The sequence below is a fragment of the Anas platyrhynchos genome, chromosome 13, assembly GCF_047663525.1.
Source record: "Anas platyrhynchos isolate ZD024472 breed Pekin duck chromosome 13, IASCAAS_PekinDuck_T2T, whole genome shotgun sequence".
Classification (NCBI taxonomy): domain Eukaryota; kingdom Metazoa; phylum Chordata; class Aves; order Anseriformes; family Anatidae; genus Anas; species Anas platyrhynchos.
Window position 1 is genome coordinate 4,795,104 of NC_092599.1, and position 14,891 is coordinate 4,809,994.

The 14,891-nt window shown below is 41.9% G+C and overlaps 1 protein-coding gene across 28 annotated transcripts in view; it reads left to right on the forward strand.

Annotated features, from left to right (window-relative positions):
- FOXP1 (forkhead box P1) overlaps positions 1–11,583 on the forward strand; it is a 364,496-nt gene extending 352,913 nt beyond the window's left edge. For all 28 annotated transcript variants that reach the window (XM_072044462.1, XM_072044450.1, XM_072044454.1 and 25 more), the window contains 2 exons: positions 744–910; positions 6,771–11,583. In XM_072044462.1, coding sequence (XP_071900563.1) covers positions 744–910; positions 6,771–6,915 — 312 coding nt within the window. In that variant the 3' untranslated portion in view covers positions 6,916–11,583. The remainder of the gene's footprint in view (positions 1–743; positions 911–6,770) is intronic.
- Positions 11,584–14,891: the final 3,308 nt, after the last annotated feature.

The window sequence follows — 14,891 nt, forward strand, 5'->3', positions numbered from 1 at the left end:
AAAGTTAACCGCGGCGTGCCTCTGCGTGGTGGATCTCCAGAACAATGGCAAATCTCAATAAAATGGTCAGAGCTGTTAGAGAAGAGCTGAGTTGCTGATGCTTAAAAAGTGACGGGGGGAGGATTTGTTAGAATTCGTCAGATTTTCGGTTTCCGGTGACAAGACAGGGCTGCGAATTTCACATGGAGTGGCTCCGCTCTCAGGTGTGTCACTGCAGCTCCGAGAAATCCAGCGTGCACGAACCACAGCTTCATACTCATGTCATGAGAAAAACAAAGCTCAGGAACGTCGCCATCCCGCTGTGTGCCTGTTCGCTCTGCTAGGAGGGAGTTAGCAGCCGAGCGAGTAATTTTTTTCTCATTAACCTTTCGTTAAAAACAAAACCAAAAACCAAGCCTAAGCCACAAAAAAAAACCCAAAGCCCCAAACACAATTTTGCAAAACGAGAATAGGAAAGGCACGTTTTATTTTTTCCAGGAGGTGTAATTCCAAACAGGGAATGGAAAGCTCCGTTTTCGCTCACAAGCCAGTGCAGCTCTGAATGCATAAACCCAGATGTAAATTACGTTAAATTTCCCTTGGTGGAATCAGGGTAATACCTATCAGAAAGCACAATATTTAAAAAAAAACAGCAATTGCAAATAATGTAAATGTGGAGAATGTTTTGGAATAAATGAGCGTGTTGTGCAATGTATAAAAACGTTAGTCATGGCTCTTCATATGTTTGTTTGTGTCCTTGGCAGGCTTCAATGGCTGAGAACAGTATACCTCTATACACTACTGCTTCCATGGGAAATCCCACTCTGGGCAATTTAGCCAACGCGATGAGGGAAGAGCTTAATGGTGCAATGGAGCATACGAACAGTAATGGGAGTGACAGTAGTCCAGGACGTTCCCCTATGCAAGCAATGTAAGTATGGCAGAGATGCGTGCGCTCAGCTGGGCGTCCTTGGCCTGCTGGGCTCTGGCTTCGGAGCTCTTCGCACTTTGGTTCTGAGGTTCTTGGAGTGAGCAGCACAAGCGGAGATCTCCGTTTGGGGACCTGCTTGGGCAGCTGAGGACATAAAAGGGCCTCTTACCACCTTACTCACATGAAGGAATCAGCTCGATCCAGTCTGACAAGCACACGGGGCTGTAAAATTTTTAACTCATTTTTAACTCTTCTTTAAACCTTGGGCTGCAGGGTTGCAAAACTCTGAGGCAACTGCATTTTTTGGTGTTTCTCTCCCCTCTGTACCAAGCGACAAGCGCGCCCAGTGGGGCAGAACTGGGAAATGGGCGGGTTTGAAAAAACCCTCGATGCACAGCGGCCTTGCTAAGCATTAATGATGGCACATGTGAAGGTCTGCATGATTTATAGATTGCTCTTAAAATATCAAAAAGAAAATTAATAGGAGCATTATAGCAACAGACGGCAGTATAATGAGTGCATATATAACCGCATGAAGTAATGGGGGATTGCTGTCCCTGCTCAACATGAATGGCACCAGGGCAGCCAGCTCGCAGAGGAAAGGGTAAGGCAGGAAGGGTGTGATGCCCCTATGGGTGTGTTCAGTATTTATGGGGTGACGGAGCGAGTTTGCAAAGCTGTAAATTCCCCCCTCCCCTCAAATTGCATACCGGATAATTGGCAGCTGGCGAGGAAGCCGGAGTTTGTAAGTCTTGTAGTTCTCAAATTTTAAAAACTATCCGGAGTGGTCGACGACCTGTGCAAGTGAACGCGTGTGCGAGCAGCGCTGCCATGCTGCCGGTGTTATTAGCATGGCTCTAAAATCACTGGCTGGCTCGCCACGGCTCACATTACGCATTAAAAAGAGAACTAATTTGTAGTCTTTCACTTCAAAGTAATTTGAATAAGGGATTTACAAAAGTAAGTCTAAATCAAAAAGTAGAAAAACATTAACCTAATACCACTGTAGTAATTAGTTGTGAAACTAATTAGCATTTAATGGCAAAAAAGTTTCCCACCTGCATAATGTGTTGTCAGAGGGGAGGGGGCACGAAGGAATCTGAAGCTCTGGGTACTTTGATATCGCAGCATTTTAAATCAGCGCACAATGTGCTTTGAAAAAAAAATCTTTAAAGATGGCAACATTCATTTTTAATTAATAATTAATTTAAACATTGTCTTTTACCATTTACTTCAAAACATTCAAATAATGTGTTTAGCTTTTCCAGTGGTTGTTTGTGCAGTATTAATTATCTCTCCCAAAGTAGCATTACATGACACACTTTCCATCTATCACAAACGGATTCATCTTCAGGCAGTTTCAGTCACAATTTGTTATCCTCTGCCCGTGACCACGCAGGGCTGGAGTGGAGGGACGTGGGTTTTCTCCAGAAAGGAGACTTCTCCCAAGGGTTTCTCCTGGCCTAACAGACGAGGACGAACATTTATGATGTTGCGTTAATCCAAGTAATTATTTTTTGCAAGTTCAAGGCTAGCGTAGTTCGTGCACTTCTCATTTCACCTAAGGTTTCACTGTCTTTGAAGAGACTGTGAGGGGAGAAAAATAACTGAGTTGAAACAGGCTAGGACATTTTCCAGAATTGTGCACAGTCGTGGCCTTTGTTGCACTTAATAATCTTCTCTTAGCACATTGATACCAAGTTGAGGGGCACAGAACAAATACTGGAGAGAGAGAAGGACAGGGGGAGGGATGCTTCATTTTCATTATTCACCAGAAAATCCAATTTTCTGTTGTAATATGGAAATGATTGTTTCCTGAGTGTTTTCATTTTCTCAGAATTGATAATATATGTGTTCTCCGCTGAACATTTCTTTTTGCTTAAGTAAAATGTGGCTAGGTGATGTTCCAATACCAGCCTCTGAGCTTCCCCATCAAAATGGTCTTTCTAAGTAGTTGGAAGGGATCTAAAGCCAGAGCACCATTCAGACGTCACCGGGTTTGCCCTGTTTAGTAAATAAAATCACGAGTCAAGAGCAGTTTTGCAGACGCTGTGCAACCTCTGCTTTTCACTGAGCAGGCTTCGTTACCGACATTTCCAATTTTTTTCTCAGAACAGATTTCCTTGTCATAATGCAAATTATTTTTAAACAATTTCAGTATATTAAAATAAATCAAGCTTTAAACTTTATTGTAAGGTTTAGAAGACCTTGTTAACATGACAGCTAAGAAGTCTAACACTTTAGCTGAAGTCTTATTACCGCTCATTCGTTTCCTTTTTATGACACATTGAACCTCGGCTAGGGTTTTTTTTTTCGTTTTTATTTTTTTTTTCCTCTCCCTCCTTTTGAAACACTAGAAAGTAGTCGCATAATTACAGCTTGGGGACATAACACTTTCATCCTGATATGCTCCAAAGGTAGCCACAAAGCAAACTACTCCATGCTGTGTGCACCACCAGAACTCAGTGGCTTTAAACAACAGTCAGCTTTATTAAAAACTCCTCTGTTCCCAGAGTGGACAAACAAAAGAATTACTCAGATGTGAAAAGAAGGGGAATCTGTGTTCAGCAAGGTTATTTATTGTTAACCCCTTCTGGAGTCTTAAGCATCTACTTAAAAGGAACAGGCTGAAATTCTGCTCCTACAAAAAAGAAATAGGAAACCTTTTTTTTTTTTTCCTTTCTTTCTTTTTTTCCCCCTTTTATTTCTTTTTTTCACTTAGACCAGCAGTTACCTTTTCCGTAGTTCAGATACGATGGGTTTTCCTCCCCTCTATGGGAGATGGAAAACAGAGATTCAGACTTACTTGAGAGATAGAAAAGCCTCCCCTTGCCTTTGAGCTTATTTAAACCGAATGTTGCCAGTTGCTCTGAAATGTTTGAGTAAAATCCCTAATTCAGTACGGCTTCCTCCTCACGTGCCGCTTTGTGGTTATGACTGACAGAGTATGCAAGGAGATGAATTATTTTTGTTTTCCATGCAAATCCCTCCCCGGGGGGTTGCATTACCCAGATATAACCCTCCTAATTTGGGGGATGGAGTTTTTGCCAAGCTCGCTGTCTGATGCCTGTCCAACACGTGAGCTCTGGGCAGAGGGCGGTGTGGCTGTGCCTCCCCTTGCCTTTGTGGCCCTCCCCGGTGATGTCTCGCTCAGGGCTGAGCCACGTAAGTTGATGCTTGCTTTGCTTTTCGCTCCTTAAGTTTTGCTTCAACTTCTGGGAACCGAACCAAACCTCAAAGAGAAACTCACTTAAAACCACCTGGTTTCACCTGCTTTCATAACAAAACCAGAAGGTGGTCAGGGTTTGCTTTGGAAAGGTTCAGAGCCCTTTGAAGGAGCTTTCACAGAATTTCGGGTTGTTGTGAGCACAGCGGGTACCTCCCTTATCTGCTGGCACCCATTCGTTCCTGCCCACGAAGCGGTGCAAGGATGTGGTGGGAGACTGCGACGTGGTCCCTGCGTGAAGAAATTCCCTTCCACGTGCCGGTGCCACCTCTTCGTTGTGCGAAGCACGTTCTCCTCTTACCTTTGAAAATGTTCCATCTGCATTTCCAAAAATAATAATTAAAAAGTAAAAATAAGCCTGGCAGCAACATCAAAACCAAAAAGGCAACAAGCAAGACTTCTAAATTCGAACAGCAGGAAAAAGGGATCCCAGCCATAAAGGCTGCGTAGCACACACTTTACCAGTCTGTGTGTGCAGTCACTCTTTGCCCCTTTTTCTTCTGTTTTTCATTTCACGTTTTCTCCCAAGTGAGGGCCCCACAGCCTATTCATAATGTAAGTTTTTCTAGTTGCAACTAATCAGCACGGTTTCGTGTTCGCTCGGGCCACAAGCCGCCAAGACACTCAGCACATGCCCAGCGGCGTGCGGGCTTCATCCAGCGGGCTGTTCCATGTGCTGAAGGGGTTGGTTAGTTCTGAACCCCTGATACTTGGATCTTGTCCTGCACGGAGCACTTTGGGGCAGGGGAAGGATATTTCCCTTTGGCACCAGTCCTCCCAGTTCATCAGCATGTCCCTCCCCAGGGACAGGGGATGGGTGTGTTGGTTTTAGGGATGCTTCTTCTGCCTTTAATGATGTGCAGCTAAAATAATTCAATGTGCAGAGGAACCTCTTTGATCCAGACATGTTTTGATGGGACACGTATTTGTAAATTTGAAGGGAAGAGGTGTGTGTGTGTGTGCGGGTACTGCTCGGCAGCAGCAGCACTTCTCCCCACCCTGCCTTGTTTGGACGGGCAGGAAGGTGCAGATAATGCCGAAGTATTGATCTAGCACTTCACAACTCAAGAAGCTGAAATATGCAGGGACTTGAAAGGCATTTGCAGCTCACATTAGAGATGTGTGTAGTCAGCAACTTAGGTGCTTCCCAAACTGAGCCGGGTTCAGGCTGAAATGAATGAACAGGGGGCGATGCGGCTCTGTGCGCGGTACCAGCGTACGGCTGGTTCACCCTGGTCTCTTGGAGCAGGCAGGGCTGCCTTTTCCCTGCTCAGTGATTTATTCTGCCTGTCTGTCGGTGCAACAGAGTACAAAAAGTATTGTTGTTCCTCTCTGTGCAAAATGTATTATAGAATACAGCTATTTTAAATCATTCGCTTTAAAGCAAAGCTGTGCAAGGGGAGAAAAAGTTCTTGCAAGGAATGCTGGCACTTCGGATTACGTTTCCAAGTAGCCTACGTGAAAGGGTTAAATCAGCTCGCGTGGAGAAAAAACAAGACTCTAGGAGGTGGATATCTACTCAATGAGAGACAGAGTGGGACTTGAACTCATTAACACTTTATTTTAAGGGATTGCCTACAACATCAATTATTTAGGAAGCAAACAGGGTCTCCATTGCTGTGTCGCATTATTAATACTTGGTAATGTCAATAAAATTCTACTTTCCTATAAAGTCCCACCAACAAGACACTATTGACTCACATGGCTATTTTACATTTCAAAAGCTGCCGAACAAAAAAAGAAAAGGTAATTTGTATTTGTATAGGATTTGTTGTAAATATGATTTACGAACAACATTTTTCAATTGTTATCGTACCCGTTTTGAATGACCAAGCCCCGTTCCCCTGCGGGTTATTCATGTGCTATGCCATAATGAGAAATTTGGCAGATCTCATCTCTTTAGTACATCCTTGTGCCCACCATGAGCTGGGGATCATGTTCTGCCTTGTTTACAGCTGACAGCGTTATTATTCTCGTTAGGACTGTGCTTTCTTATCATATTGTTGTGTTGAGCGAGCCTTTTCCTCTCTGTTTGTGTTTCCTGGCAGGGCTTTTCTTCCCTTATTGACAGTTTGTAAAAATATGCATTAATTTGGAGTTTAAAGCATGTATCATGGTGTCTCTTTGCTGTGTTTGCTTGAAGTTGATTAATGATAGAACCTCACTTGGGGTCGTCCTCTGGAGAGTTGTCTCACAGGTTCTGCATGTTAACGAGAGACGCCGCACACACGGCGCGGTGATTAGCCCAGCCTCCGCCGGCTCGGCGGGCTGACAAACCGCCGCGCTGCTTTTCGGCTGCTTATTCCGCTTATTTATCCAAAGATTGTATTAATCAACTTAATATGTCAGCTGAGAGCGTTTTCTCTTCCATCCCGAGGCGGAAGCCCCATCGAGGTGCTCCTCCCAGAATCTTTTCCTGGGGAAGCCAGGCGGTTGAGCGCTGCCTCCCCGGCGAAGGCTTCGCGTGCCCGGTGCCCACCTTTTGGGGCTGCTCCTTGGTGTCTGGAGCTCCGGCGCCTGGCACACCAGATCCTGACGCCCAAACCACCCCACGGTTCTCCCCAAACTGCCCGAGCTGTCAAAACCGTTTCTTAACGAGCAGCTTGCTGATTGACCCTGTTTTCATTTTCGCAGGCACCCCGTGCATGTCAAAGAAGAACCATTAGATCCAGATGAAAATGAAGGCCCGCTATCCTTAGTGACAACAGCCAACCACAGTCCAGATTTCGATCACGACAGAGATTATGAAGATGAACCTGTAAATGAGGACATAGAATGAGTATGTCTGACATCATTATCCTGAGAATGAAGATTGGAAGAACACGTCAAACTTAGCTGTGAAATCTCTCCATTATTGTACAGTCTGGAGGATTCTCAGTCCACTTTGACAACTATGAAATATGTTAACTCTTAGTGCCATCAAGTATCCCATTTGGGAGTATTTTTGATTTTTCTACTTTTTGTTGAAAAAAGGAATTTGTACTCTGTGCATTGGATGGACTTGTTTGGTACTTGGGATTTTCCTCTCTTACAGTCAACATCAGTGTTGTAAATTTGCTAAACTGATTCACTTAACATTTAGCAGCCAACTGTGGACTGCAGGTCCTGCCAATTTTGGACACTTGAGGACATCAAACTGAGCATGTACACCTGAACTGCAGATCAAGTCTTTGCCCAGATTTTAAGGATTCCAATGGACAACATATTTGCACAGTACTGCATGTTGATTATCACTGCCTTTACTCCATTTGTGTTGTTTTTTTGGTTTTTTTTTTTTTTTTTTTTTGCTTCCATTTGGGATGGGGAAGGCCTGTGTGTGCACGTGTGTGGATATGTGTGTGTGTGTGTGTGTGTGAGTGTGTATATCGGGGAGGGGTTAAAAGAAAAAATTATCCCAAACTTTTTAATGTATTGCTTTTATTCCCCCGCCCCACTTCTCCTCTACCATTTTAAGTTCTGACCTCAGGCCTCATCTGGGCCCAGGGCCTCTCGGAGGCTTCAACGTTTTCTGTACTTTGTGATGAATGTTAATAGGTGTTTTTATTATACGAAGCTGAATGTCATTGAATTGTTTGTAGTTTTTTCTGTCATTCATTCCAGTTTCCTTCAGATGCCACCATGTTTTCTTTAGCTATGGAAAACATTCCATTTCGGTGTCTCTTTTTTGTTGTTTTTTGAAAAGGTCCCAAATGCTGCACTATACATGTGGAAGGGTTGTCCAACGGAGAGAGAGAAACGAAGTACTGCAAGAATGAGAATGAATGACAGATGAACATAGAAACACTGTAGGAAGCAACACAGATTCATTCCACAAAGCAGTATTTTTTTTTGGGTTTGGTTTTTTGGTAATTTTTTTTTTGGCAGCAATGGTGAATATTAGCAAATGCCACAAAATTGAACAGCACAAAGAAAAACGTATGCAGCACCAACAGAATTCACTTACATTAGAGAATGAATAGTACAGTGGCAGGTTCTCGGTTGTTTAACGTGAGTTTTAATGGGTCAACAAATCTTTCTGGAATATCTAAGATTACCGAGATGGGCACCTATACATTTATTATTACTTTTTTTTTTTTTTTTTCTTTTTGCATTTGCATTTGCAAATAGTGGTTGGAAAGATGACTTCATTAAATTGTTATTGTACGTGGTGATGTTTCACGGTTAAACATCAGTTCAGGATTGCTTGGTGGCATTAATCTGTTTGAATACAAATTAGATTTCAGATTGAACTTGTTATGGGAGTTAATAAGGACAGAGACCCACTAATGCTAAAGTGTTAATTTCAGCTGTGCAAATCCAGTACTGCAGTTAAGATTGTTATGCAATATTACACCAGCCAGTATCAAAACCGCACCGTAGGAAACGGGAAATATAGGAGAGAATTCGCACGGGGGCTTGTTAGGCAAAACTGGCAACGCTCTTCAAAGCAAACATGACATACAAAATTTGTTGCTATAGGTCAGTAAACCTTGGTCACCAAACACCTAAATATTTTCATTCTGCAACCACTTTTCCGTCACTCATTTATTTATGTAGGACTGTAGCTTTTTTATTATTTCAAAAAGCCTTTCAGAGCTTAATTTATATTCTTCTTTGTACCTTTTTTTTTCCTAAAATTACCAAAGATATTACACAAAGGTAAATTATGTTCTCTGTTATATGCTTTATCTTGTGAAGCCAAATATCCTCTTATTGTTGATCAAAGGAGGTTGAAGAATTTAGAGGGAAATGACAAGATGTGGGCTATTGCTAACCTGAGAGGGAAACTGCTCCTTTATTCTAGAAAATTTAGAAGGCCAAGTAGATGTCTGAACCAAAGTTGCTACTTTTTATTTGTAGCTCTTTACAGTGACCAAAATGAAATTCTGTAAAGAGGAATCAGGAGAGCTTTTGAGGCTAAAACTAGGAAACAGTGTTACTAGGGGAGCTAGAGATGGGAGCTGAGAAAGCAAAGACGCAGCTATTTTGCAGAAAATTAGGGTATCAGATAAAGGAGACAGTTTAATAAGACACAGAAGAGAACAGAAAGGCTCCCGCAACGTAACTGGACCACACAATAGTATTTCTAGAAGTAAAAGAAAAAAAAATTGGTCTTTGGTTCTACAGATTGTGTGCCACTTCTGTTTTGGGATTGTGCTAGGATGACTGCTTTGATTTTGTTTGATCTTGGCAAATTTACTCAGTTTTGTTTAGTTTTTGGTCAGCATTTTTCATAAGGAAATAACACTCCTGTCCACTCATAAGCTTTGGTACAAGCAATTTTATTGGCAGTTACTTTTATAAAATTCAACTCTGCATTCTGTTTCAAAAAAAAAAAAAGAAGAAGAAGAGAAAAGGAAAAAAAAAAAGGGCAGTCTGTGGTCATTTGAAACATTTTTTTTTTTTTAAATTATATCCAGGCAGCTTCGTGACGTGCCGGCGGTAGCCAGATGGGGATCATGAGAATTGAGCCCTGTACTTCTAAACTGAGTGGTTTGCTGGTTAGTTCGGTATTCAGAAGGGGGATAAAAATCTGGTAGATTAGTTCATTCTCAGCATGTGTAGCTAGACATGAGTAAAGATAACAGCATGAGAAACTGTTAGTACGCATACCTCAGTCCAAACTGTTAGGGAATGAGTAAATAAAAAATACATTTCACTCAGTTGCACTTAGTTGTATGTCTTGCATGCTTAGTCTAAAGACTGTAGCAAAAATGAAAAAAAATAAAAAAAGAGAAAAAGAAATAAAAAATTAGATTTTAACATATCTGGCAGGTGTCGCAGCCTTGCAGAAGAACCAACTGAAAATCTCAGGCTTTACATCAAGCAAACTTCACTATGATTTTTACAATTCTGATTCTGTATCCCTTTGGATATACGGTTGCTTCTTTAGGGAGGGGTTTATTATGTTGTACATATATATCCCACTGTGTCTGTGTGAGCCTTTGTCTTTTGGGGGGAGGGTGGGGAGGGAGGAAAAGGTGGAAAGGTCCTTTTTTTAGATATCATTCCTCAAAAGGAATAAATGCAGACCTGTTTGTCAAAACACCTTTTGCTTTTTGTGCAACTGCTTTATATTAACTATACTAAAAAAATAGCTTTGAAAAAAAAAAAACTACTGTATGTAATGGAATTGCAGAATACGCTGCACATGTATTTTATTTAGTTATCCTTGCTTTAAGAATATTGGATGACATTTGCTGACATGTGGGAGAAAATCCCTGACTTTTTTTTCAGCTTTTAAATTGTAACATAGTTGACAGATTTTTTTTTTCTCCTGTTATCATTGATCGAAGCATTTTTGTACAGTTTTTGTGTTTAAGCTGTTTTTTTTGATACTTTCCCACCCCTTCTGTTATCTTACCACTGCCTTTTCTGGCTGTCTTAAACAAAGTTCATATATTTGAAAGGAAAAAAAAAAAAGTCATTTAAAAAAAAATGTTTTTCTCCTGCTGCAGTAAATATTTTGCATGATGAGTTCCAGGGTCACACTTTCAAAGTTTATCAGTGAAGTAGTGATTAATAATGGGGGAGTGTCAAACTATTGAACTTTTGTATAAAAAAAAAAAAAAAACTTTACAAGGTGCCAAGATGTAAAGACAATTTGTTACATGTTTTTTTTCTCAAAGAAAAGCGTACATTATGAAAGTAGTACCATGTATCAGGTAAATCGCTGTCAGGAATGAGAGTCAAAGCCTTCCTTGTCCACAAAAAAAAAAAAAAGAGTTTGTAAATGTAAAACCTGTTAGGTTTCTGCATTCAGCTAGAAGTGAAATGAAAAATCAAGGCTTATGTAGAGTAAGTGACCACAAAATATGACCTTTTTTGATTCTCACTCGCAAGAGTCCAGCCACGATTCCTGTAATTCCCCTCTTCTGGAGCCCTGACTTCAGAAAGAGACTGGGGCAGGGATTCTGATTCTACAAATATTGCAGATCATTAGATATTTTATATATATACATACATAAATATATATATATAAAGTTTTTAAAAATAATTTTGAACTATTGTAGTTTTCAGATTGCCAATAATGTCACGTTCATTATAGCATGGAAAAAAAAACTCTTTTGAAATCCTTTGGTACCTTTGGTTAATGAACTCAGATTGAGTTTTTAGATGTTTCAGAAGTCATTTAGTATTCTAGTCTTGCGAGGTGAATTTGCAGTAATGACTGCATTTTAATGGACCCAGAACAGGTAACAAACTATCTTCTACCCATAAGCCTTGATGAAAATGGTACAGTCCAGACTGTTAGCATGGTGCTTTGTGTGTATGTGCTGCCAGTAACAAGATTTTTTTTTTTTTTTTTTGATAAGGCATAAAAGAAACTCATTCCTTACATCAACTGTAATTCCATCATTCCATGTCTGTTGATACAGACAATAAAAAATGTTGTGTAGTCAGTACTAATTACTGACATTATAGCATTCTCAAATGCAATAAAAATGCTGGTTGTTCACACTGGTAATGCAAGTTGCCATGTCCTAAGTTTTTGTTTTGTTTCTCCCCTCCCGATGACTCCCATGTCACATCCTCTGCGGCCCTGGGCCCCAGCACAGATCCTGCGGAGCACTTGGTTGCATCTCACCCATGTCCCAGCACTTCATGGACAGTCTCATCGCTCTCGGTGGGTCTCCCCACACGCATCAAATCACGAGATTCCAGCTGCAGTTTTGTGGCTGGTCTGAGGGTGGTTATTTAAGTGTTGAGCACTGGAGATGAGGAGATGCTGTCATTGGAAAAAATTCATCCGCTTTCCCAAGCAAGTCCATCGGTGTTTGGCCATTATGTTCATGGGGAGTTGGGGGTATTCGCTTTCTCACTGGACTCTACTTCAAAGGTGAAAGCATGAAAGAAGGGTTTGGGTCCTAATCATGCAAATCCTTCCAAATGGGAAGCCGTAATGGAAGCTGTGCTGCTGGCTTCAGGAGGAAGGGCTTGGCAGGTATTGTACATAGGCAGAACCGGGACTGCACGATCAGCCTCAGTCCACACCACCACGAGAGCAAAATTCCAAGTTACGCTGTCACCTGAGACAAACTTTGAAGGAAAAACCTACTTTCTTTTCTTTTGAGTAAGCACGCATTTATTTTCTTCATCAAGTTTTATAAAGAAAAATAAAATGTTTAATAACTAGCATTAGCAGCAAACTAAAATTTCAGAGGAGAGATTTTTTCATGAATAATTCATTAAAATTTCACATCTGCAAGATTAGTCATCCAAATAAAATGCTAATGTCAAAAACATGCACCGTCTATAATATTCTCATCAAGAAATCTTTTTGCATATAATGATAAATGCTTAAATTAGTACAAATGATTTTATAAAAATATTCTATCATAAAATTATACCAGATAACTACTTTTTTTGAGGGGGGAGGGCGAATCTTGCACACTCATTATAATGTGTCTCAAAATGGTACTGATGTGTTAGATTTTATTCAAAAATACAGAGAATAAAATTTGGGTTTAGTCATGTGTTGCACTTTTATCACTAGTGAAATTTTAGTGCACCAGAGAGGTCCCACTTTTGTAATTAGAAAAATTTTCCTAAGTCAGTGGCAGAGAACTATTAATTTTGGCAGGACTGCTCTGCATCTCTAACACATGGGTGGCAGAGCTGCCTCCAGGTAAAGGCGGAAAAAGGCCCGGAATGGGGTCCAGGGGGACTCTCAGCCTCTTGGTTGAGGACAGCACAGAACAAGAGGGGATCCAGGCAGCTTGTGAGCACTGAAGCCGTCACAGATGAGTTACTTATTTCACCTACTTGGGCGTTGCTGCACTGGTGCACCTATTGCACGTGCGAGGGTTCACAATTCAGCCCAGCATTTGTCATCTGCTGGCTTTCTGTGGCCTCTGATTTAAGGGAAGCTGCTGGGGGTGCTGTGTGACCTTGCCCTGAGCTGAGGAACAGGATCAGGCCCTTCCCCTCCTGCCTGAGTTAATGCTGCTTAGCAGGGGGAGGGAGCATGGCCCTTTGCTGGGCTCTAAACACAGCTTTCTGTATCTTTGCATGAACAATCCCAGGTCTCCTCCCTGGCAGCCATGTTGTGGAACATCACAAAAAGCCCTTCCTCTTTCACAGTGCTGCTACCAGCAGCAGCCAGCTGGAAAATACCTTTGCCAGTCACAAACATTGATTTCCATCACAGCTGAAAGCACTTTTATGATCAGTGGTGAGGCAACGTGCCTCCAAAGAAAACCAGAGGCCAGTACACAGCTTTTCTGGGTTTCTGTTGTACCAGGGAGGAAAGCAGAAGAGAACCTCGGCCTAGCACAGGAGCTGGAGACGCACCATGAAATGGCCGGCGCTGTGCTCTGTTACACACAGCTGCCGATGATCTGTGGGGACATCTGGCTGGGCTGCGATCACAGAGTACGACAGATTTCACAGTATTGGCCTAATGTCAGGAACCACCAGCTCCTGGTGCTCCTTGCTCCCACACAGCTCACAGACACACCCCTCTTCACAACAAAGCCTAATTAGCCCTCCTTGACCTATTGATTAGTCTGCGACCTCTCATAGGGCAAGAGGGAAGGGCCTCAGGTTGCACCAGGGGAGGTTTAAGTTGAAAATTAGAAGAAATTTCTTCTCAGAAAGAGCGGTCAGACATTAGAAAAGGTTGCCCAGGTTGGTGGTGGCGTCACCGTCCCTGGGGGTGTTCAAGGAAAGGCTGGACCTGGTGCTTAGGGACATGGTTCAGTGGGTGACATTGGTAGTAGGGGGATGGCTGGACCAGATGAACTTGGAGCTCCTTTCCAGCCTTAATGATGTTATGATTCAGCGATGATCTTAAATGTTCATTTGACGGTGTGTTAATCAGGGCCATCATTAATCCTCCTTGTAGCGATAGTGAGCGCTACCCTTCACCCTAATACCACTTTGTTGGCCATGGCCAGCCGCTGGCCACCCCACCACTGTCATGGTCATGGGTGCATTGCGGCCACACACACACGGCCACAGAGGTGGCCCCACGCACCCTTTGGTGGTTTGTCCCCAGCCGCCATGGCTGAGGCCTAGTGAAGGCCCTCTCTTTGCCCCATTTTGTCAGCTCCATTAGACAGCTGCAAAATACATGAGCTAGAAGTAGTAAACAACAACATTGCTTTAGGGTATTTAACACAAAGGAGCTTCTCCTCCCACTTTATTCAGGAAAAAAATCCTCCATGTGGAGGAAGAGAAAAAAAAAAACCACCGCTGTGTGTGTAGCTGTGTCTGTTTGTTTGGAGGCCTTCAGCGGCCATTTTTGATGCATCTCAGAAGCCTGAAAAACATTCTTTTTCTTGAAGTTATAATGGTAATTTGAAGGTAACCGTCCTTTCAAGGATTAATTCCAGCCAAAGCAATAACCATTATTTACCAGAGTTTGACATTTTTATCACTCATCATATTAGCAAATTTCCATTGAAAATGCTAAAATGGTTCGTCATAAGGCACATAACTGCTTTGGCTGTAAAAATGACCAACACAAGTGCCTGTACTCAAACATTAAATTATACTGTAATTAATAAAGACAGTTAAACTGTCTACTAGCAACAGCAATTTAGGTAACCACATTTGATCGGCTATAAATTGTAACTACATTAAAATTCCAGAAATATTAGCAATATGGATTACTTGATGGAAATAGGTGCTGATCACCAACACTCCTATTTTACAACGGAAGCACAGGTCATGTTGGCCACAAAACTGTGGGCGAAGATCAAGGCTGAGTACTTTTAATCTTGTGAAACAAGCAATTACAAATAGTTGCATCGATTTGTTAAAAAGCTTTAG